The sequence below is a fragment of the Lissotriton helveticus genome, chromosome 2_1 (genome assembly GCF_964261635.1).
Source record: "Lissotriton helveticus chromosome 2_1, aLisHel1.1, whole genome shotgun sequence".
Classification (NCBI taxonomy): Eukaryota; Metazoa; Chordata; class Amphibia; order Caudata; family Salamandridae; genus Lissotriton; species Lissotriton helveticus.
The window spans coordinates 609,454,886-609,479,194 of NC_136059.1; the positions used below are offsets into that span (position 1 = coordinate 609,454,886).

The 24,309-nt window shown below is 45.0% G+C and overlaps 1 protein-coding gene across 2 annotated transcripts in view; it reads left to right on the forward strand.

Annotated features, from left to right (window-relative positions):
• RASGRF2 (Ras protein specific guanine nucleotide releasing factor 2) overlaps window positions 1-24,309 on the forward strand; it is a 1,720,695-nt gene that overhangs the window by 1,634,842 nt on the left and 61,544 nt on the right. For both annotated transcript variants that reach the window (XM_078675315.1, XM_078675317.1), the window contains exon 25: window positions 5,875-5,992. In XM_078675315.1, coding sequence (XP_078531441.1) covers window positions 5,875-5,992 — 118 coding nt within the window. The remainder of the gene's footprint in view (window positions 1-5,874; window positions 5,993-24,309) is intronic.

Here is a 24,309-nt window from a genome sequence, read left to right on the forward strand (position 1 = left end):
AAACGCTCAGACTCCAACAGAGTCGGCGCCAGATCCAGAACAACGCGACCTGGTCCAGGGTTCGGCGTCCACCATAAAGAATGGATGGAATACACCTAATGGGGTGAAGGCTCAGAAAAATGTGAATTTTAATATACCTAAAAAACTTAAAGGAGGGAAAGGGCGTGGATGAGGGGGTATCCAGCAAGTAACCGAGGCAATGGTGCGAGTGAAGGATGCAACTGTCAATGCTTCTAAGGCCGGGACTAGGATCAGTTCTCTTCATAAGTGGGTGGCGTCCGAGAGAGAGGTAAAAACTATTATCTCTAGACTTTCAAATGCCAATCAATCTGTGGCCTCCCCGACTGAAACATCTGATGGAGATCGGGCAGACCTTTGGAGCGATGGAGGGAGCCAGAGACAACCTTAATCGGCTCCTTTGGAGAAGTCTGACCCTCTACCCGGTAGTACTTCATCGACATCTTCAACATCTTCAGTCTTCTCTCCTGCTCTCCACCCCCAGGTGTCACCTCTGAATCTGTCAGAAGTAAAGTGTCAAGAGCCTCAACGGTATGGGAGAAGATGCTCCTCTCTCCAGCATTCTGTCAGCACTGAATATTCAGAGAGCAGAAGCCCAAGAATACTACCAGCAGGCTAAAATCAACAGCTCTGAAATAAAGCAAGCATTGGTGGAGGTTACGTCCAAGGTCGCCCAACTTTATTCCGAAGTCACTGACCTATAACAACGAGTGGTGAAGGTGGAGGATGCCAATACATCTACAGTTAATCTTGCTAAAGCGCAGGACACTCAAATGTCAGGAATACAGTTCAGGATCGAAGATCTAGAAAATCGCCAGAGGAGACAGAATCTGAGAGGTTTTGGAATTCCAGAGGGCAGCGAAGGCAGCAATCCATGTGCTTTCAGCGTTAATCTTCTTCAAAAGGCTTTCCCTGATCTCGCAGATTGGGATATGGACACTCAAGTCCAAAGAGCACATAAACTACCACCGTCAATCTCAGCCTCCCAGGGTAATCAATCTAAAACCAATTTCGCCCAACCAGTTTTGGTGTTCCTGGGTAATTTTCTTCTGTGCCAAGCAATATGCTTCAAGGCCCGTCCTGCAGCCCCAGTTAAGGTAGATACAATGACTATTTTTGTGCGATCTGACCAATGCAAGGCTACTATGGACAAACAGTGGAGGCTTCGCCAACTTATCAATCCCTTTAAGATTGTCTTGTCACAGGTATTTTTGCAAGAGCCCGCACGCCTAATAATAGTTAAGGATGGCAGACAATATTTTTTTCTCAATTAGCAAGATGCCAAGCAAGGTTTGTGTAAATGGCAATCGGCTAGCAAGTAGTATTTATAGTCTTAAACTTATCGCAGTAACTATAAGAGAGGATGTTCATGTGGAAATAGACTTTTACTTTTGTATTATAATGGACACTATAACGGATACTCCTAAGAGACTTCCCCTTTCCTCTCTTTATTCACTTTTTCTGTTTTCTCTCTTCCTTTTTCGCAAGCACATATTGAGTTTTTTTTAATGGTATGATTGACTTACAAGTTGGGGACAGTGGGGGTTTTCGCAATGCTGTCATCATGGGACAGCAGGGAAAGGGGCGATTCCTTTTTCTAGCAACCGGGAGGGGGGCAGGCTAAGGGTCAGGCAGGGAAGGTTGCCTGGGGGAGGGAGGTAAAAGCCACAGCTTTGAAAGGTCAAACATTGTTATTCATTCAGAGGAACAGACAGAGGAGCTTGTTATACTGAGTACCTATAATGTGATCTGGATTTTGAATATTTTACAATGTCTGAACTTAAGTGTATGTGTTGGAATGTAGCAGGATTGAATCTAGCAGGGAAACAATGACTAGTAATGGAAGAGTTACGTACTTTTAAACCTCATATAATAGACGCATATTGCTTAGAAATACAAAGCACTTTTTAAACACATGGGATACGACCTTATGGTGTGTACATCACAATCAGAATCTATACGTGGGGTGGCTTTGTTAAAATCTAGATTTTGTCAGGCCACTGTTGTTCGCTCACTAGCAGATACTAGGGGGAGGTGGGCAATCTCACAAATTTTGATCAACGGGCACACGCTCACAACATGTATGGTTTATGGCTCCAACACAGAACGCCCAGATGTTATCCACCTAGTGAACTCTGAGCTGCTGGAATGGTCTGGCGATAAGATAGTGAGGGGTGATTTTAATTGCATAATGGATAGGAGGATTGGCACCACTAATGCTTCTGCTTGCGTTAGGATGTGTAAGACTAGAAATGCCATACACAAGCTCCTACACCTGCATCAATTGGAAGATTCTTGGAGGAGACTATTCCCTAATATCCCAGGCTACACCTTTTTTTCATTTCCCCATAAGTACTACTCTAGAATTGATATGATTTTTGCCAAATATTCTATTTTGAAAAATGCACTGGTGGCAGTTTGTCCTAAAATCACCTCCGACCATAACCCTGTTATTCTAACACCACTATTACAGCAAAGTACGCAAGCACCAATCAGGGATTTCACTTTTCCTAGACACCTTTTTAGCAATCTGGAATACATTGAGATGATGCGTAAGGCACTTGGGGAGTATATCAACTCTAATATGGGTTCGGCATCAATTGTAATCGTATGGGACTGCTTAAAAGCTTATGCCAGAGGAGTTACACTCCAATTTATCATAAGGCAAAATAGGTTGGGCTATCGACAGTGGGACCAGGAGCAAAAATGGGGCTTAGACTTGGAGCCCCAGCATGCAGCGGCTATTATCATAAAGAGTGAGACTGAACATTTATTATATCAAAAGGTTGTAGAATCACGGGCCAAGCTTAAAAGACGGCTAAAAGACAAGGTCGCTAATAACTACCACAAGCTCCGAACTAAACAGTACAAGTACGGTGAAAGAGTCGGTTGGCTACTAGCCAATCAAATTGCAGATCAAAATGCTAAAACCCACATAAAAACGATTAAAGGGGTGGACGGCTTGATATACACTAGGTCTGCTCACGTTGTCGAACAATTCGGGTTATTCTATGCTAACTTATATAGTGGCTCAGGTAGTTCAGGAGAACAGATCATTTTGGATTATGCGCAGGAATGTCAGCTATCAACCCTGTGCCCAATGGTTTCCGAGACACTGGATGCAGATATTGATACATGTGAAATCGAGGAAGGTATTAGGGCTCTGCCGGCTGGCAAGGCAGTCGGCAAAGACAAGATCCCATTGGAATTTTTTAGAATCTTTAAAGAAATATTGGTCCCCATCTTCCTTAAGGTATGCAACTCTATTTTTCAAGGAGAAGAGGTCCCTCTCTCGTGGAATACATCCAACATTGTCGTTTTCCCAAAAAAGGGGATGATATGAGTTCATACCGACCAGTAGCGCTGATTAATACAGATGCTAAGCTCTTTTCTAAAATTCTCGCGGCCTGTCTAGCTTCAGTAATTCACCTAATAGTCTCTGAGCAGCAGCACGACTTCGTTCCCGGAATAGACACCTCCGGTCATATCAACACTGCAATAGCCGCATTTAATATCTCTGGTCAGATAGGTCAGCAGATGGGTATGCTGATGTTAGATGCCGAGAAGGCCTTTGACCGGGTGACATGGGAAACATCATGGATATTTATGTCTTGTATGGGCTTTGGTCAAAGGTTCATCTCAGCAATACAGAAAATATATAATCATCCAACAGCTACAATTAAACTTAATGGGCTTTCTTCTTCATCATTTTCAGTTCAAAGGGGGACCCGGCAGGGTTGCCCTCTATTATTTGCTATTTATATCAAGCCTTTTATCCAACATCTACTGATCAATGGCAATGTTGAGCCAGTTATTTTGAACTGGACCAATCTAAAACTAACCGCTTACGCGGATGACATTGCGATCTTTTCAGCCGACCCTGTCAAAGCTATGGCCGCAATCATGACTAAAGCACAACGATTCGACTTCTTCTCTGGCTACAAGCTAAATTTACACAAAACACAGACGATCCTAAATTTTCAACTAATCCTCCACCAGTAACTCTTGGTGTTACAAAGACAGCTATATATCTGGGCCAAGCCAAGTCAACGAAATTGTCTCACTAAACTATGATACATTAATAAAGAAAGTAGCAGAGAAGTTACGGAGCTGGCACCATCTCCCTCTCAGTATCTGTGGGCGGTGCAATGTGGTTAAAATGAATATTATGCCAACATTTTTATATCTTTTTCGTACCATCCCACTAATTATACAATCTTTTTTTTCCAAATGTCTAGATAGTGTTACAGGCAGTTTTATTTGGGGATATCGACGGGCTAGAAGAGCTATTCGATTTTTAAAACTCTCATACATACAGGGCAGATTAAAACTCCCCGATTTTAAGTTATACTTTTGGGCAGCATTTATTGGACGGATACAGAGTTTACTCAGAGGAACGGAAAAAAATCCCAATTGGTTTCTATATCAGCTGGCGTGTGGGCCTAATACTGGGTTTTTACTGTACCAAACATCTGACCCTAACTATTTTAAACGAGTTCGCTTTAAGGTAGTCAGAGACATTACCAAAATATGGTGTGAAATCTGCAAAACGTAGGCAATACCCGACTTGCACCAATATACGCTGCTATGGGGGAACCCTTTGTTTCCTAATATATTCCACGATCATATCGGGAAAGAATGACAAATTAAGGGCATAACGCGGATGGGTCAGGTGTATGTTGATCGGAGTTTTCAAACTTTTTTATCACTAAAAGAGAATTTGATCTCCCATACACCCACTTTTTCAAATATTTGCAAGTTGGAGAATATTTTACTCGAGGTCGGGGACTATCTGAGCTGTCCAGCTCATGTGAGATCTTGTCTATACTTGTCGGCACCAGAGGGCGAGGATCTATTGGTAAAACGTATCAAAAACTCATTGGGGCTGTCGGTGATGATGGTCTACAAATTGCAGCTAAACACAAGCAGGTTTTTGGCTTTGATATTTCTAGGGAGGAAATACGAGAGTCTCTTCAAACCATTGATTAGGCTGTAACATCCGTCAATCTAAAACTACAACAGCATAGAATTATTTTTATGCTGTATTACACTCCAGAGCGAATTTCCAAATGAGCTAATAACTGCTGCTAAGACCAACGGCCCTAAATGTCAGGAATGTGCTGCCGCTTTAAACCATATGTTTTTCACCTGCCCTCTGTTGAAGGATTTCTGGTCTAACATTGCTCTGACTCTGTCAACTTGGGTCGGCTATGATAGCCCGGTCTCAGGGAAAGAGCTGCTGCTGGGACTATTCACTGAATCTGGGTGTTTTTACGAAACTCTTAGCCTCTATTATTGCTTCTTGTACTCGTCTCTGTGTAGCCCGTCTCGGATACATGCTACACCTCCCAGTATTAACTAATTTTGGTCTCTGATGAGGGAAGTCTTTGAAATGGAAACTGCATTGGCAAAAGCTAGAGGCCCCCGATCTTTGTTAAAATTGCGTAGGGTTTGGTCTTGTCTTCAGTGGTATTAATGATAGTATGTATTCCCTTCTTACTTTCTCTTTCTTTCTCTTCGTACTTTTTTCTTCTTGTTTCCCTGTGTTTTTCTTTCTTTCCCTCCTTCTCTCCTTTTACTTGTTCCTTATTTTTTGCCTCCTTTTTCTTTTTTTCTCCATATGCTCCTTTATGCTCTGCATATTCATATTGATGTATTTGTATTTGAAAATGTTGCCTTATATATACTCATGTCTATTTTTTTCTGTGGCAATAAATAATAAAAATACAAAATATATTTAAATATTGACACAGATATCTCTGGAATCTTTTCACAATAAACATTGATGTGAATCAAAAAAAAATAATTAAAGGGTAAGTTCTCCAGTGTAATTAAATGTTTTCCTTCTCACTACAGCTGCAACCCTCCTTGCGTCCCATATCTTGGAATGTATTTAACGGATCTCGCATTTATAGAAGAAGGAACCCCAAATTTTACAGAAGACGGTCTTGTAAATTTTTCTAAAATGAGAATGGTAATGTTCTTTCTGTTTGTATGTGATCATATTTGGAAACATTATGTGTTTATTAACAGGTGTGAAAATAGATATTTTTCTTGTCCAATTCCCAAGATGCTGGTGCTTTAAAATTAAATAAGAGTTTTTATAGTATGTTTAGGGGCACACATCTAAAAGAGAAAGTGGGGCATGTTGGTGTGCTCTAGTTTTCACCTTCTGCAATCTAGGCACCTACTTCTGAACATCAACTGGGTTTAAAAATCTGCACACCTAAATGTTACATGAAACAGCTTCTTATATGAGGACCAAAATTAAAAATATAAATTCATATTGAATGAGCTTTAGTTGCAGAGCACCTTCTCACATAGATATTCAGCATTTGAGATATTTCTGTAACAGAAATATGGCACCTAGAAATGCCAAATGTGATACCTATTTAGGGACAAAGAGCCCCAGTGTATGCGTTTTTATAAGACGCCCCCTTCCATCTGCCTACATGGTAGAGGTTACTACTGGCTGTGGATGGTTTTCTGTATAAAAGTGACCACCACAAGGGTTGAGGTTTCTCCACAAGGTAGCTGTCCTGGCCGTCGCAGGAAACACTTCAGGAGAAAAATCGGAAATGAGAGATCCATCATAGTGGGTGGTCTGAAACCATATGTGGGTACTGAAAATGTGCCCCTACAGTGTAGGAAATTGTCAGAATACACATTTAGTTTGAGTTATTTTGATGCCTGTCTCATGAAAATTTGTGTTGACTAAATTCGGGAACTTGGTTAATACCCATATTGCTCACATATTCCAATAACAGACACTTATCCTTGAGTGCAGTCCTTCCAGTAGCATCAGTGGATGGCACCGGAGTGTGAGTTCACTTGACAATGTCTGTTACTCATATGTTATTTTATGCCAACTATACTAAACTTTGAAAAAGCACGTGAGGAAAGTATCAGCCCATGTGAAACAAGTGTCAACTAAACTAGGGAACTAGGGAAGACGTGGCTTGGTAGTTCGTGCTGGACTGTTCCCATGAAGCACAGGGTAAAGACTGATTTGCATATAGCTGTGGCTGAACTGGGGTGGCGAAGTGAGCTAAAGAAAGATGATGGATTCAACCCAGATCTGTGACTGGGGGTGAGTGTCTGAAAGTTTCAGCACTCCGTCCATCATCTCCTTGTGTTTGCTTTGTACGCCCTAAGTTAGCACGGTATGCACAGACTTGGGTCCCTTGCTCACATTGCCACTGAATTCAAGACAGTCTGGCTGATGAGGGCTGTTAGCCCGAAACCAGTCCCAGGATGCTTGTTTCTGGTCCAGGGAAGACATGGCTTGTTAGTTCGGGCTGGACTGTTCCCATGAGGCACAGGGTCAAGACTGATTTGCATGTAGCTGTGTCTGAACTGGGGTGGAGAAGTAAGCTGAAGAATGATGATGGGGGTGGTTGTCTGAACAGTTTCAGCGCTCCGTCCATCATCTCCTGGTGTTTGTCTCAACTAAATTATTGTCAAAAACAACCACAGATACAAACACCTATTAAATACTTAGATGTAGATTGACATACATTGGTTGGATTTATTATTATGAGTGCTATGTCTCAAATTGTAATGAACTCTAGAGAGGCCATAAGAGGTAGGATTCTGATGCCGTCAACGATAGAAAGGGACTAGAGAAGAAGAGCTTTTATGTCAACAGATGTAGAGAAGATCTAGATAGGTTAGAACCTGATGCTGATAACTCTAAGAAGACTCTAGAGAGATAATTTTCTGATGACAATGAATATAGAGAAGCTACAGAGAAGTAAGACTTTGATGCCAAAAACTTCATAGATGCCTTAGAGAGGTAGGGTTCTAATGCTGATGACTCCATGCTGTTGTTTGTTAATTTCAATATTAAGTCATAAGCAATGCCTCTTAGAAGCAATCCATTTTACTAGTATTTTTCTGAGAATCATACATTAGGAAGAATTTGTAAATGGAGGACTTTTAGGAACCAATGCATCAGAATTAGTGTGCAATTACTTTTGTCAATACTTTTCTACTTTTATTGCCAACCTATTTCTCTGTTGTTTCGGGTAGGATACACTATTGTCTTTGCATTTTATTTATTCCCTAAACACTACATACAAAACTCTACTTTCAAACAAAGAAAACATATTCATATTAGACACCATAGGCAGTGACTCAGGTCTTTCAGAAGTAACACAAGTTAAAGAATCTTGTAATTGTTATCTAAGCAGTTTTTTTATTGATTGACTACAATCTAATTTTCCCTTATTAGCCTTCCTGCCCAGTAAGGGTCTTTCCTATCTTTCTATTAGGGGTGGGTGATAAATTCTGCTCCGCCAGCGAAGTTGGTGGAGATTTGGCCCCTCTGCTTTATGCATGAAACGCGGAGTTCTGGCCAAATTCTGCCAACAGCCACATGGCAGAGTTTTTACTCACCATGGCTCCCCAACAGTATGTTTATGAGCCGGACCGAGTCTTGGCATCCCCTAGCATGATTTTCGGTCACTAGTAGGGCACCCAGGGAGATTTCCCCTATGCTGCTGCTTGAGTAGAAAATCTGCTCGAGCTGCAGCGTAATCAACTCGAGAAGCAGTGCCCTGGTGCCTTTCACACAGATGTTTGAGCGCAGAACAAGGTCCCTGTCCTAAAATTCAGCAGAATATGTCTAATTATGCCTGTTCGCAGTACTCTGTGGAATCTCACAGAGTTTTCATGTAACTGAGGAATTCCTCGGAATGAAACTGCATGACTTCCGCCCATCACTACTTTGTAGCTCGGAGTGTCCAGGAGTGAATATTGGTACTTCATACTTAAACAAGTTTAGATTATCTTTTTAAAGGGCTGGTTCAGTCAGTACAAGGTATTCAGTGTATTTACCTTAATGATGTGCCATTGGCTTCAAAATAAATCTGATCAACCAATTTTCTCAGAATCCTATGCTGAACATCAGGAGCTGAATGGTGTTCCTTAATCTCTTGCTATCACTTCTTTGTGTATCGTCTTTGATGCCACTGAGCAGAAAGTACATCTTCATTCTTGTATTTATGTTTCAACCCAACTTCTACTTTGTCTTTTCTGATCAGGTGGTGAACTTAGTGCATCAGGAGATGAATACTATTGGTTATCCTATTCAAAAAACCCAAGTTGATTTCAGTTATTTAGATATGAAGCTATCTTATCTGATAATCTAAGATAAAGAGCCTACGCGGGCTCAAGGACAGTGTTGTCCTCAAGAACATACAAAGCAATGAGTCCCTAAGGAGATTAGAATGACAGTAAATCAATCAGCACAGTCAATTAAAAAAGCTTTCTTGAGATGAGTAAAAGTTAGAAACCATGAAGGTTTATTAACTAATTATACTTCATTACAGAAGGTACAAATATTGATTAGTCAAATGCAGCACAGAGGTATGACATGAAGTCAAGTATCAGGGAAAGAAAATTGTAAGTCCTAAGCAAGAGACAGACTAACAAAGGTCCGCTCTCGGAGTCGGCACAAACCAGACAGGCTCACCTCCAAAAATGAACTTTTATATAATGAAGTGCACAGCAAAAATCACAAAGTCACCATAAAATGAACAATATGTTTCATAGGCTCAACCGATCACAGTACAGCAATATGCAATAATAATGATCTAAATAAAATAATAATGAATCCCTACTGACCTAACATCAACACATGTGATAGTACAAATCTAGGTAGACACAAAACAACTACAAGCTTATTGGATGAAAGGCCTTCCAGAGGCACAGACAGGAAGAAATTGGAATTGTTACAATAGAAGGGAAGAACCTCTCACAGAGTTCTTCGAGAACAACATGTCAATACAGAGCAATTCACAAGTGCAGATTTTGCTGCGTGCGAGGAGATGAGAAATAAAAATACACACATGCGTAGAAATGCAAGAGTGTGACAGGCCTAGTTTGGGCCTATTGTGTCCTAGCTACATAATACACAATTCTGTATGTCACTGCAAAATTATTTGTGATGCAAAAAATTTTTTTTAAATGTATTTATTTATTTATTTTTGGTTCAACTGCTTTTATTATGTTTGGACTTCATTACACTGCTTCAAACGCCTACAACCCGGAGGCCGGCAGCTACCATGCAATCCGCCTGAACACAGCCTTAAACCGGCATCCCGGAGGCCCGGTGGCGTTAACCGGAGGTAGGATAGGAGCGGGTGTCGGTCCTCGCAGTGGAATAGGAAGTGCATTATAGGACGTCGTGCAGTAGAACAAAGGTGTGCGTTGTAACAGCCCCAAACCTTTAAATATTCCCCCCCCCCACCCCCCCCCCCCTTATCCTAAAAACAAAAAAGAATAAATGTTGGTCAGTGAGGTACATCAGTCTCGGCTCTGTTACAGCACCACCGGCACAGCCTTTGTATAACCTGTCTGGCGGTTAGCTCTACATGGTAGAGAACTCAGTCTATGTCTTCAGGCCCATCCTGTGGGATAAGGGGGGGTTCGCATATGTTACCCCGAAATTCGTTCCAGCTGGACCATATATCCCTCCATTTGCGGGGGCAGCCTCTTGTCTCGTAGACAGTCTTTTCTTGCAGCATGCGCCAGTCCATGTCGCTTTGCCAGTCTCTCAATGTCGGTGGAGTAGGGCCACCCCACAATCTTGCTATGTTCCTCTTTGCCACCATCTGCCCAAGTGTCACCCAGACCCTCCCCCTGGAAGACAGGTCTGTGGGTTCCCAAATGTTCAGGAGACATCTTTTGGCCTCGAGGCGGAGCCCTACCTCTAAAACATCGCGCATACAATGTACCACCCTCCTCCAGTATCTTTGCACTTTTGGACACTCCCACAGTATGTGGAAGAAGGTGCCTGTCTCTCCACAACCCCTTCTGCAGAGTCCCTCTCCACCCTTACCCATCGCCACCAGCCTTGTGCAGGAAATGTAGACTCTGTGCAGGATTTTTAGTTGGACTAAGCGTAGGCGGGCCGAGATCGCCACCTCCCTAGGTGAGGCAAGTGCGTGAGACCATTCTTCCTCGTCTATCTCCAGCCCGTCTGCAACCCATTTGTCTTTCAGGGGAAGTAAGGTGTCAGGGGGGTTGTTAATTAACTTTTTATATGTGAGGGAGATGGCGTGTTCTGGGAGGTGTCCATCTAGTAGTCTGTCCTCCAGTGGGGAGGCCTGAGGTATGGTGGCGTCTGGTGGGATATTCGCTAGTAGGGAATGTCGTACCTGTAGGTATCGGAAGTATTCAGTACGTGCCATGTCGTATGTGTCTCGTAGATGCGCAAACGTGTGGATACCATTCGGCCCCCAGAGGTCTCTAATTTGGGAAATCCCTATCAGGTCCCACCCGCGGAACCCCTTGGTGCGTCCCAGGGTGCCCAGCTTTTCAGAAGCCCAAAGAGGTGTTGACATGGTAAGGACATCAGACCACCCTAGCTTTTTCTGGGCGATGTGCCAAATTTGTACCGAGTGCTGGGTCGGTCCGGTAAGTTGGTACCGTCCCGGCTTAGAGTAGAGTGCAGCCTCATAATTCCCTCCAGGGAGTTGCCACCTGTCCATCCCATATCCGGGGTCATCCCCACAGCTGTACGTCCCTTGGTTAATGGCTGAGAGGTGTGCTGCCCAATAGTATTTACGTATGTCGGGAAGGGCAATCCCACCGTCATACCACCCCAGTGTGAGTTTATGTAGTGCAATCCTGGGCGTCCCCGCCCAAAGGAGCTCTCGCTGTGCCGCCTCCACCGCCAAGAAGTATGAGTTGGGTACTAAATCAGGGTAATTCTGTAACGCGTAGAGGAACCTAGGCAGCACCACCATTTTAAATAGGGCTGCGCGGCCCAGTAACGACAGTGGAAGATTTTGCCAGGATTTTGCCTCCCGCTGGAGCCGTCTGAGGGGAGGGACAAGGTTGCGCTCGAATAACAGGGTCTTGTCTGTGGAGACGAAGGCTCCCAGGTATGTAAAGCCATCCGTTGCCACTGTTAAAGGGCATGTGGCCGGGAGCCTCGGGGGATCCCCGCGTAACATGTATAGGTGTGATTTACTCCAGTTTATTCGGAACCCTGAGTTTCGTCCGAAGCTGGTGAGGATGTCGAGCACTGCCACAATGGATCTACGCGGTCTGGACAGGTATAGAAGGATATCGTCGGCGTAGAGGGAAATCTTGTCCTCCCACCCTTCCGTCCAGGCTATACCTTTAAGGTACACGTCCTGCCTTATCCAGGCCGCGAGCGGCTCGAGTGAGAGCGCGAACAGGAGGGGAGGGAGAGGGCAGCCCTGCCGAGTTCCCCTCTCAAGGATGAAGACCTCAGACGCCCTGCCGTTCACGACCACCTGGGCCAGGGGTTCGGTGTAAAGGAGGCGCACCCACGATATGAAATTCGGTCCGAAACCCAGTTTGCGCAGTACCGCGATCATATAAGGCCATTCTAGTGTGTCGAATGCCATGGTGGCATCGAGGGAGACCACCACCGCATCTTCTTGCAGCTTATGCCTCTGCCCAAGTACCCCATGCAAGCGGCGAATGTTAAGTGCCGTATTACGGCGGGGCATGAATCCGGATTGGTCCGGGTGGACCAGGGAGGACAGTACCGGCTGGAGTCTATTTGCGAGTGCTTTGGCCAGTATTTTTGGCTCCGTGTTGATCAGCGAGATCGGCCTGTATGAGGCACACAATTCTCTAGGTTTACCTTCTTTAGGTATCGCCACAATCGTAGTCAATCGCTGCTCTCTGGGCAGGATTCCCTTCTCTCTACTTTCATCAAACATGGGCTTTAGGTGTTTGCTGAGGGCCTCCGGTTGTAACTTGTAGAGTTCTATTGGGAGGCCGTTTGGCCCCAGGGCCTTGCCTGGGCGGAGGTCGATAATGGCGCGTTGCAGCTCGGAGAGAGTGAGCGGGCTTTCAAGGGAGTCTCGTTCTGTCTCCGACAGGCAAGGCATTCGGATGTCTGCCAGGAGGGCTACCGAGTCCTCCTCCGGACGGTCCGATACCCGGCTGTATACCTGCTTGTAGTGGTGTGCAAATTCTGCCACTATCTCCCGGGGTTCTGTTACTATCGTCCCAGTGTCCGTCAGGAGTTCGGGGACCACTCTAGTTGCCTGTTGCTTTTTCTCGAGCCACGCTATTAATTTCCCGGCCTTGTCACCTTGGTCATATACCCTGGCCATCGCGTGTCGGGCTGCCCTCTGAGCGTCTTGCGTGACTAGTTCCTTGTATTCAGCTGTTTTGAGCCGGAGCTTATGATGTGCAGCAGGTGCTCTAGTTGCACTTGTCTCCTTTGCCAGTATTGCCAGGTCTGCCTCCACCGTGGTGAGCTGGCGTTCTCTTTCCCTCCGCTTCCCGGCTATAGTCGACAGTGCCTCCCCCTGATGACTGTTTTAAAGGCCTCCCAGAGGATAACAGGGGAGTCCACCAAACCTACATTGCTGTTGAAGTAGTGAGTAATTGATTTGGTGAGCGCCTCCCTATTCTCCTCAGATTTCAGATGCCACGCGCTGATGGGCGCGATACAGCCCTCCCGCCGAGTCCCAAACGTGAAGTGAGCGATAACTGGTGAGTGGTCAGATATGCCACGTGGTAGGTGTGTTGCGTCGTGTATCGTCATGTCATGGTGTAGTAGAGTGAGGATGTGATCGAGTCTGGAGAATGTGCCGTGGGGGCCAGAGAAGAAGGTATATTGTGTACCCGTCGGGTGCAGCAGCCGCCAAACGTCAGTGAGCCGGAAGGCTTCTAGGAAGTTGGATAGCCATTTCTGCCCTTGTGGTGTGTCTCTGGGGGGGTGTCTGTCTAGGGTGCCTGACACTATAGCGTTGTAGTCCCCTCCCAGCACGAGGCGACCGTCAGGGAGAGACAGTAGCAATTTGCCCAGGTCAGCGTATGCTTGGGTTTGGAGGCCTGGCGGGATGTAGACTGAGAGCAGGTTTAGGTGGTGGCCTTCCCATCTACCAGACACCACTGCAAAGCGGCCCTGCGGGTCTGACTCGGTGTGGGTTATGTGGATGGGAAATGATCGACGTAGCAAAATCCCCACCCCCCTGGAGCCTGATGTGAAGCCCGAGTGTACTGCAAGGGTGTACCCCCACCTGTTGAGGGCCTGACATGCGTTTCCCAGGAGGTGCGTTTCCTGCAGCAGTACTACGTCCGGTTTGTGCCTTCTAATGAACTGTAGGACTATGGTGCACTTGAGTCTGTCTCCTAGCCCGTTAACGTTCCAGCAAAGGATATTGAGATTTTTCTCCCAGTGCCTAGCCATAACCATGACTGTGTGAGGTAACCTGTAGCTGCGTACCGGTGTGTGGGTCGAGTCTGACAATATAAACTACACATGACCATAAAACATACCCAATCCTCCCCCCCTCCTTCGCCCTCCCAACATCCATATATGAAGCAAACAATACCATTGTGTGTGGAACAGTGTCCCTCAGTCCCCCTCCCCGCCCGTAGAACTTCCACCCTCATTGAACAATCCCCCCATCCTGCCCCCTGCTCTGTAGGCTCCAAACTACCCACAACCCCAATTAGCAGAGCGCCTGTCGCCCCAACCCCACCCCGGAGAGAGTAAACCACTTCCCCCCCGAGGAACTCTGGTAGTAGGCACGTGTGCCAGTCCCAACTCCAGCCGCCATTCCCGTGTCCCCAAAAGTTTGGTCCCTTAAGTCTATGGAAATTCGGCGATCAGCCCAGGAACACTGTGGTCATGGATGAGTGTGCCCGCACCCCAAATCAGTGAAAGGAGTCTTACCGCTGTGGACGCCAGCGCAGTCGTGGTCAAGTAGCGTGGTCTTGCTGCCCGGTGTCTCACCGCGCTGCGTTGTCTTGGGGGGAGTTCCAGCGAGGACTGTTGGATCTGGAACGCCATGACCTTTGGCTCTGTTCGCCCCCTACGGTTTTCTCAGCCGCCGACCCCGAGGAAGGGGCTCCAGGTTCTCTCCAGACGTCTCGATTCTGCGTTGCCGACGCCTCCGGTGCCTGTCCGTCGAGCCACTCCTGGACCGCCTCCGGCGAAGTGAAGAATCGGGATTTGCCCTCAAATATTATCTCGAGTTTCGCAGGGAAGAACATCATGTATTTGATCCCTCGCTCTCTGAGTGCTGCCTTCACACCCATGAACGAGCGGCGTTCCTGCTGGACCCGTAAGGTGAAGTCGGGAAAGAATCTGATGGTGGTCCCCTCGTACTGCAGGTCTCCGTGTTGTCTGGCCGCTTGAAGGATAGCATCCCGGTCTCGGTAGTTTAGGATTTTTGCAATGATCGTGCGTGGCGGGGCGCCCGGCTTGGGCTTGGGGAGCAGAGCTCGGTGGGCCCGCTCGATGGTGAAAAACTTTGAAAGCCTCTTTGGCCGAAGGTGGTGCAGGATTAGGTCTTCCAAAAACAGCTCCGCACTATGCCCCTCTGAATCCTCCGGCACACCTACGACGCGTATGTTGCTGCGCCTGGCTCTCCCTTCCTGGTCCTCGAGTCTCAAAGCCATTAGGCGGTGTTGGTGGACGAGTTCGTTTACCCGTCCTTCCAGTTGCTTCGAGGAGGCCTGGAGCGTCGCAATGTCCGTTTCGATGGTCTTGGACCTTTCGGTGGTCTTGCCGAGGTCAGTACGCAGTAGATTAACTTCGATCGTTACCTTGTCCATTTTTGATTCAAGAGTGGTGCCAAGCGTTTGTATAGCGGCCATTATAGAGGTCAGCGAGGGCTCAGTTGCGTCCGCGGTGCCTCCCCCCTTCGCTCCCGACTGCGTGGGGCCGGTGGCCACTGCATATTTGTCCAGCTTGTTCGTTTGGGTCGGAACTCCCGTTTGGGCCTCATCGTGGATCCCGGCACTATCTCCTGTGGGCCCCCAGCCCGGGTCAGTAGTCGGCGATAGTCACTCTCGTTCCGGCAGTAGTGTGACTCGGGCCACCCATGGAGGCCTCCGAGCAGGCAGGAATCAGTGTCTCGCGGGCAGTTCCAGAGTGCACGTGGACACCAGCAGTTCGCCGTCTAGCTAGGCCTTGCGTGTCTTCCCCTGTGGTGCCTGAATTTCTGTTGCACGCTGTTGGGTCTGCCTTATCTCCCGGCACTTCTCCTTCTGGCACTGCAAATTGCCCAAGGCCCAGCTGTGAGGTCTGTAGGGGGTCCCCTCCCGTGCGCGTGGTGTCCGGTGTGGCCCACCGCTATTTCAGCGCCTGGCTCTCACCTCCGGTAGATGCCGGTGACACGCAGATCGCTCCAGTCCTCCGCCCCAGTCCAGGATCGTGCGCGGGAGTGCGGCAGGGGGTCGCCTGCCCCCTGCTGGCCGGCAGCACCGTGTTCCCCGGCCTTCCTGGCGCCTCTTCTGGCCGTGACGTCTCCCAACCCCCGCACTCACAGGGGGAGTAGGTCTGTCCAGCGACACCGGGTTCGGAGCCGCTTCCCGCCGAAAACCGGGAGTTCGGCCCAATCTCGGGCTCCGATGCGTAGGCCGCAAGCCGGGGTCTAAAGTGCTGGGCCGCTCCGGTCTCGGGCTCCAGGCCGCAGTTGAAGATCCGGCCGGGTGACCAGTGTGGCGGCGCTTCGCCCCTGGCAGGAGCTCGTCTGCCGCTCCAAGCGCGGATCGGCAGCGGGACACTCTAGGGGGCCGGTGCGCGAGTCTGAGTGCGCTCCGGCCAGGATTTAAGGACGGATTGTCGGGGACAGCAGTCGTCCCGGCGGAGCTCGGGTACTAGGCGGCCATCTTCGTTGGCGCCTGGCCACGCCCCGATGCAAAACATTTATGATGCTAAGCAGAAATGATTTGCTAAATAAAACATTTCTTTTTCAAATCCCCCCTCTGACTGATTAATCAATCATCTGAAATCCCACAGTTCTTTATTTACAACAGCCTTTAATGTCTTCTACCTTTTGCACCTCCATTCTTCCAACATCTTCATAAGTAAGAGACTTAATATTCTCTAATGCAAGGTCATCTCTTTTTTTATTGCTGACACCTTTTTACACCCACAATTGAAACCCCTTTTGATACAAATTACAAAATTTACGTAAATGAATGAGCCCAATTATACATAAGAAAATAAAAGTTAGTGGGGTTAGTATCTTCTGAGACACCCCCCCACCAATACTATTAAACCATTCACCAATCTTTTAAAACCCTTTCCAATGTCACTGAACCATGCACCAACTGAATCCTACAGCCCTTGTTCTTCAGGAACATTAGCCTCATGCGAAATATTAGTGATGTTAATGATATAATTATTAATAAACCTACTACTATCTAGTATAAAAGTGAAGCACTGTTAAACCCTCCATGCACAACAAACATCCTCCTCTTTCGTAAGAACAATATCTAATGCAAGGCAGTTTTGCTTCACCATTGCATTCATTTTCATTAGCTCCTCATTAATTTGAGGTAATGCACCAGCATTATAAGTTAATAAGTGACCAACTAATGCAGACAGTATTTTAATCTTCACATCATTCAAAGTCACACCTGTAGGATGAATCAAAACACCAAACACATCCAACAGTACTTACCCAAATTCATGTTTTGTTCTTCTAAGCCTAGTATCACTCATTTCACTCATCTCATTCACATGATAAACACGCAGGAAGACTAGAGCAAGATAGCAGCTTCACACCCAATTATGTGGGAGGTTAACCTAGGCAGTCTTACCACAAACATATTAAATTCCTCTCAGAATTAGTTCTTTACAAGTCAAAAGCATATGATCAACTATACAACTCACATTATACTCTATCTGACCAACCACTTCAACAAACTCCTCTGTCTGAGATTTCCCTCATACCATACACATTACTCCCTTCCTTTTTTGCTCCACTTTGAGTCTATGTTGCATTTCTTCCCAGCCTCTTCTTTCTACTCATTTTAGTTAATTTTCACCTTTCTCTCATTGTATTCTTAAATACATTTACACAGCACATCACTCAATTGACCCACAAATTTGTTATTAGTCTTTTCTTTAAAAAAATTATTAGATCGCCTAATTAGTCTCAAATTATTTGGAATATGTTTTTAAATCTTCAGTTTCGGGAAGACCTTCCAAGGAGTTGCCGTAGACCATAAGGTAAGATGGTAGAAATTCTTGTTCCAGGAAAACATTAACAAAAACATTGCAGGATACAGAATAGGTATGGGGAAGCTGTAGATATGTTACCAACCTGAGATACAATTGGAAGAAATGTGCAAATGTAACAATTACTGACTCTATATAATTTGTGGTAGTTAACTCTTCCCTGTGACACAAAGGGGTGTACAAAGTTCCCCGGGAAGAGTGACGGAGAGGGGTGTGTGTGCTGGTAAGTGGGGGGAATCCCCTAGTTGGAACTAGAACCCTCACACACCCAGCAAGCTAGGTGTCATGCTTCATCATATGGGCTCTGCTCCTCGTCAGACTGGCGCTGCAATGTCTGACGGGCTCCCGAAACCGGGGCTCTTTATCGGAGATCTTTTGTTCCCGCCATATGGTGCATGCGTGTGAGAGGGCCTGGGGAGTGTGGTCGTGACGTGAGTGCTTGATTAAAAAAGGTGAGTCAGTCCACACACTGAATTTATTCTCGTGGTAGACTCCCTTGGTTAAAAACAAAGGATGGTGGTGTGTGAGGGGAGAAACAATTACCCTAAACCTCTCAGAGTAAATTGGACTACTACCCTCAATTATTGGTCAACATGTTTCTTGCCTGATGGCAATTCTTCAGGACCTAGTTAGATCGTACCACACAGTGAAAAATATATACAAGAGTGAAGGGTCAAAACTTGCAGATAGGTATACGACCTTATTTAGTCAGTAATACCGGAGTGCAGGCCAATCGGTCCTGCTGCAGTGTAAATACCTGTGAAAATGAAATTAAATCAAAGACATTATACAGGATAACTGCATTCATGAAGTTTCACCCTTAGAAACTAGTGAGCGCACACACACACACACTAACCGTGCTTGATATTAAAACCCGAGCATATATATTGTAAATACTGGCAAACCATTGATGTGATCAATTAGTCCAAGCCATAACATGCATCGGTAGGAAGTGACATGAAGAAACAATTTTGTATAGTGCTGTAAAATCAGAGGAGTGTTATCTAGGTGACCTTACCCTAAAAGGTTCCCTGACGGACCTCTCAGTCTGCTCCCGTGGGACCGGCTGGGGAGGTATGGTACCTAGTTGCAGGGGATGTACACTACCTTACCTTGTCTCTCATTCCATCTGGCTAGTCTACACCTGGACGTCAGCACTCCAGCTAATAATTTCATTAGACTAGCCATTCATTAAATAACCACTATGCCCTGCAACTAGGTACCATACCTCCCCAGCCACTGTGTGGTACGATCTAACTAGGTCCTGAAGAATTGCCATCAGGCAAGAAACACGTTGACCAATAATTGAGGGTAGTAGTCCAATTTACTCTGAGAGGTTTAGGGTAATTGTTTCTCCCCTCACACACCACCATCCTTTGTTTTTAACCAAGGGAGTCTACCACGAGAATAAATTCAGTGTGTGGACTGACTCACCTTTTTTAATCAAGCACTCACGTCACGACCACACTCCCCAGGCCCTCTCACACGCATGCACCATATGGCGGGAACAAAAGATCTCCGATAAAGAGCCCCGGTTTCGGGAGCCCGTCAGACATTGCAGCGCCAGTCTGACGAGGAGCAGAGCCCATATGATGAAGCATGACACCTAGCTTGCTGGGTGTGTGAGGGTTCTAGTTCCAACTAGGGGATTCCCCCCACTTACCAGCACACACACCCCTCTCCGTCACTCTTCCCGGGGAACTTTGTACACCCCTTTGTGTCACTAGTCTTTTGGACGAGTACACTGGACCCCGTAAAATATTGTCCTATCCTAGTCCCTCCCCTTTGTATTGACAGTTAACTCTTCCCTCTCATTTGTAGGTGAATCATACCCACTGGTGAAATTAAACACAACAGTAAGCCAACTAAACATATACTATTATAATTATTAAGATTATCAAATAAAATTGAGCAGTGTCTTTGGTTGCTAATTGCCATACTTCTGCTGTCAAGTCTATAAACAAAACTCAAAAAGTGAAAAATCCACAGCTAAATCTATAATGTGCCAAGGGCCAGATGTAGGAGAGGAAATACCGGTCGGTAACTGCCGAATTCGGCCGTTACTGACCGGTATTTAGGAATCGGCATGTAGGGGCCTGCAATTTACAGAATCGGTAAAGTTACCGATTCGGTAAATTTACCGATTCTGTAAAATACCGAATCGGTAATTTTACCGATTCGGTAATTCCACATGTAGGTGACACTCCTGAGAGTGCCACAGGCCCTTAAGAGTCGGTATTTTACCACCCAATCCTATTGGGTGGTAGAATACCGAATGCAGGTGTGCATGCACATCTGTGCATGCACACCTGTGCCATGTGACACACAGACATGCCCTTAGGGCATGTCTGTGTGCCACATGGCACACATGCCTGTATTTGGGGTGCTAGAGGGTGACAAAGTGACACCCCCTGCACCCTTGCAGGATTCGGTATTTACCGATTCGGTAAATACCGAATCGGTATTGCCCATTGATTCCTATGGGCTTCAAGGCCAATAGGAATCAATGGGCAATACCGATTCGGTATTTACCGAATCGGTAAATACCGAATGTTACTGATTCGGTAAATGTAAAAAGAAATGTACCTACATCTAACTACTTCTTATTTACCGATTCATAAATACCGAATCGGTAAAATTCGGTATTTATGAATCGGTAAAATAGAATTACCTACATCTGGCCCCAAATCTTTAAATGAAAAAACTTCCAAGAAAACATGTTTTTTTAAGTTCAGTTCATTGAATTAGTCCATAAATTGTAAATTCAAGGAAACTCCTTTATCTTCAACTGAATACCCACATCACAAAACAAACTAGACTATGACTATAAATACTGTGTAACCCAAAACGAAAAATTAAAAAATCTCAAAATTCAATTCAGGAAGTTATTCAATATTGATCTTTTGCAAGTTCATTTATCAATGTTCATGGAGATTTCATCTTCAAAAGAATTGGCATCTGTAAATTCATTGACTTTCAGTTCATCATCCTCCGTTAGATAGGACCATAGAGGAGATCCATAAATTCTATTTGGCACTCTTACACTTGCTAATCTTTTGACTGCTACTTTCACTGTAGTCAGAATCTTGCTCTTCTTGTTCTGGTTCTTCTCCGATTATGCGTGGTCTCTGTGTTTTCTCTTGTTTCTACCTCTTCCAGGTTCAGGCCACTTATATCCTTGATGTACATTCTCATCTTCATCTTCACTTGCCACATGAGTCATGTTTATGCCATGAACAATTTGATTCTCTCTTTCCAAAAGAAGCTATTTTCCTCCAAGGGTTTTGGAAACTCAAATTTTCAGCTTTACACATTGTTCCCAAGTTTCTTGACATCCTGTCTGTTCTTGTTCTTGATTTTGATACTGATTGAGATCTACTTGTTCTCAATCTTCACCCCTCCCCCCTTTCTGGGTCCACCCAGTGAACTCAAGCTTGACAATGTAAACCAGCAGTTGTAGTCATTACTTCTTCGTCTGCAGTCTTCGCATTTTTCATGTGAGATGCATAGATACATTGTGGCAAACCTTCACATTTCACAGCAGTGTTCAACACAGGGATCACTTGATAAGGGGCCTTCCAACTTGGCTCTAGGCAGGACTTCTTAAGCGTGCTTCTTCACCCCACAACCCAGTCACAAGGCTGGAGGTTGTGGGTGATGGCACAGTTCTTTTAGCAAGGTTGCCAATTTGTCTTTATATGAGATAACATCAGCCAGGCCCTTGCAGTAATCCAGTACAATGGCATCTCTAATAGATACATACACAGACAGCGGAAGGAAAGCAAGAAATGTTCATGACTCTCCCTATCTGTACTGTATGTGGAGTATTCCTAATGCTCATCAGTACAAGTGGAAGTGCATATGTCCATTTTAGTGCTGTTGAGGCACACACCTTTGCTAAGATGGTCTTCAGTGTACTGCTAATGTTTTCTGCAACTCGTGATGTTTCTGGTCTGTAACTACAATGGAATTTCTGCTCAATTTATAAGGCGTTTGTAGCTTAATCTGATTCTAAAGAAGTCAACAAAGTGAATTCAGGGGTCAATTTCCTGATCAATAATTTGCCCACTGTCATGCTACTGTATCGCCAAATTCTGAAGTTTTGCACCCACCTTGAGAATAAGAACACAGTCACTGAAATGTATCTCATGCACACATATTTCAGTGAAATCTAGTTGAATTCTAGTAAATAGTCCCTCCGACTTGCCTATGTGGCTCATATTCACAATGTTCTTTTACCTGCCTTGATCCACTGGCAGGTAAAACAGAGCTGACACAAACTCTCAGCTAAAGATCTTAAGTGAGGGTTGTACCAGTATTCATATAAGAGTCTAACCATTGAGTCCTGATCAATTTGAGTAGGATCATGAATTAACCTGGACATTGCAGATAACCTCATATGAGGCAGAGTGTATTGTTTTTTAGCTGTTCCCAAAACCTCATTGTGATCTTTTATACAACATGCTGATTTTGAAGAAAAAAACAATAACATGCTGATTCCTCTGTTTCCCTTTTGTCTTCCGGTGGCCTGTCCTAGAGCTCTCTAGGTTCACTCAATATCTGGACTGAAGTTATCAAGAAACAGTTCACAATGTAATTTACAGTTTTAGATTGCTTTTATTTTTTATATTGATTGTAACATATTCGAGGGCACAATATTTTGCTACCTTCTCAGCATAACTATTTCCCAACAGTGCCATATTGCTTCCACTTTCATGGACAACCCACTTGAACACTGAAGTCTCTTTTGGTTGCTCTAATGCTTTCAACAAACTCAAAATATACTTCCCATTGCAGTTCCAGAAGATGTCATAAACCCTTTTGTGACTTTAATTGAATTGACCAAAACCGTGGACCACCCCAAAACCATACTTGTTGTCAGTGTAACTCAAAATACCTAATCCATCAGACAAGAAGCATGCCCTTGTTAGCGTACTTAACTCTGCTACTTGTGCTGAAGTTTCATCACAAAAATATGATGCTTCCATGGTGTTCGATATGGTGCAGCATACATATGCTGCTCACAAGGTACCATGATAGTCTCTCAGACAAGAACCATCCACAAATAGAGTTTAATCAGCCAGTTCAAGTTGTGCATTATGATTGCCTAGTTTGGTTTAGTACACAATTCTGTCACCACAGTGCAATCATGATCCCATTCCTATTCATCACTATCTCTATCTGCTGTAAGCAAAAGCATTGCAAGATTCAAAGTATTAAATCTTCTATTTGCTCATATTTGGTTCAAGTACAAGTCTGCAAGATCTTAACTGAATGAGAGACTGACACAATAAGTATGTAGCCCATCAAAATTCCTTTGCTTTACTGAATTGCCAGACAGATTGCTGTTACTGATTTTAAATTTCCTGGACGCCAAGCAGTAATTGGTTCTAACACGTCAGAAATGTAAGCCAAAGGTCCCTTAATTTTGCCACATTTTTGTGTAAGGACTGACAGTACTCATTCGTCTCTTTCATGGCAGAACAAGTAAAAATATTTCTCGTAATTTAGCATTTCAGGTTCGTGGGTACTAAAGTATTTATCTCTGAGCTCGAGAAAGGCACTCATGTATTCGTCATCAAATGATACCGGATAAGTTATATCACTATGCGTAGGCCTCAGTAAAGTCTTTGTGATCAGGGAAAAGTTTTGAATCCACTGTTTATAGTAGCCAACCCTTCCCCAATACATCCTCACTCTCTGTATCTGTGGTGGATTTATTCTCAGGATTGAAGAAACATGTTTTTTGACACTTTTAATGTCCCTTTTTATATATGGTGTCCAAAATAGACAGCTTCTTTCATACATTGCTGCATTTTTGTGGGAGATACATTGTCTGCAAGACTGTTGAAGAGTGCATCGTACAAGCTTCTTTTGCTTTGGATGTGACCCTCAGGCCATCAATGTACTGCACCAGCACTGAGTTACATAGTAGCTGGAGATTTTCCAAATCTTTCTTTAGAATTTGGCTACACATTGAAGGGTTTTCCATATCCTTGATACTGGGTGACCATTCACCTCACCTTTATATGGGCCACTATTATCTACCTCTAGTAGTGCAACAAGCATGCAATCCTCCTCCCCCTCATGCACTGTCAACGCGACTGATTCGGTTGTAGGAGATCCAAAAGCCTTTGAAATCTGGAGAAAATCAATACTAATCATGAAAAAGGCTCTGTTGAAAACTGGGGTTCTGTTGAAACTGAGGCCATTTATTTCAAATGTTTTGCTACATCCTGGAACTGTAAGCTTATTTGCATTGAATTGCCTCTAATTCTGCCTGTTCTGCACAGAAGCCAGACGGCCTGCCGCAG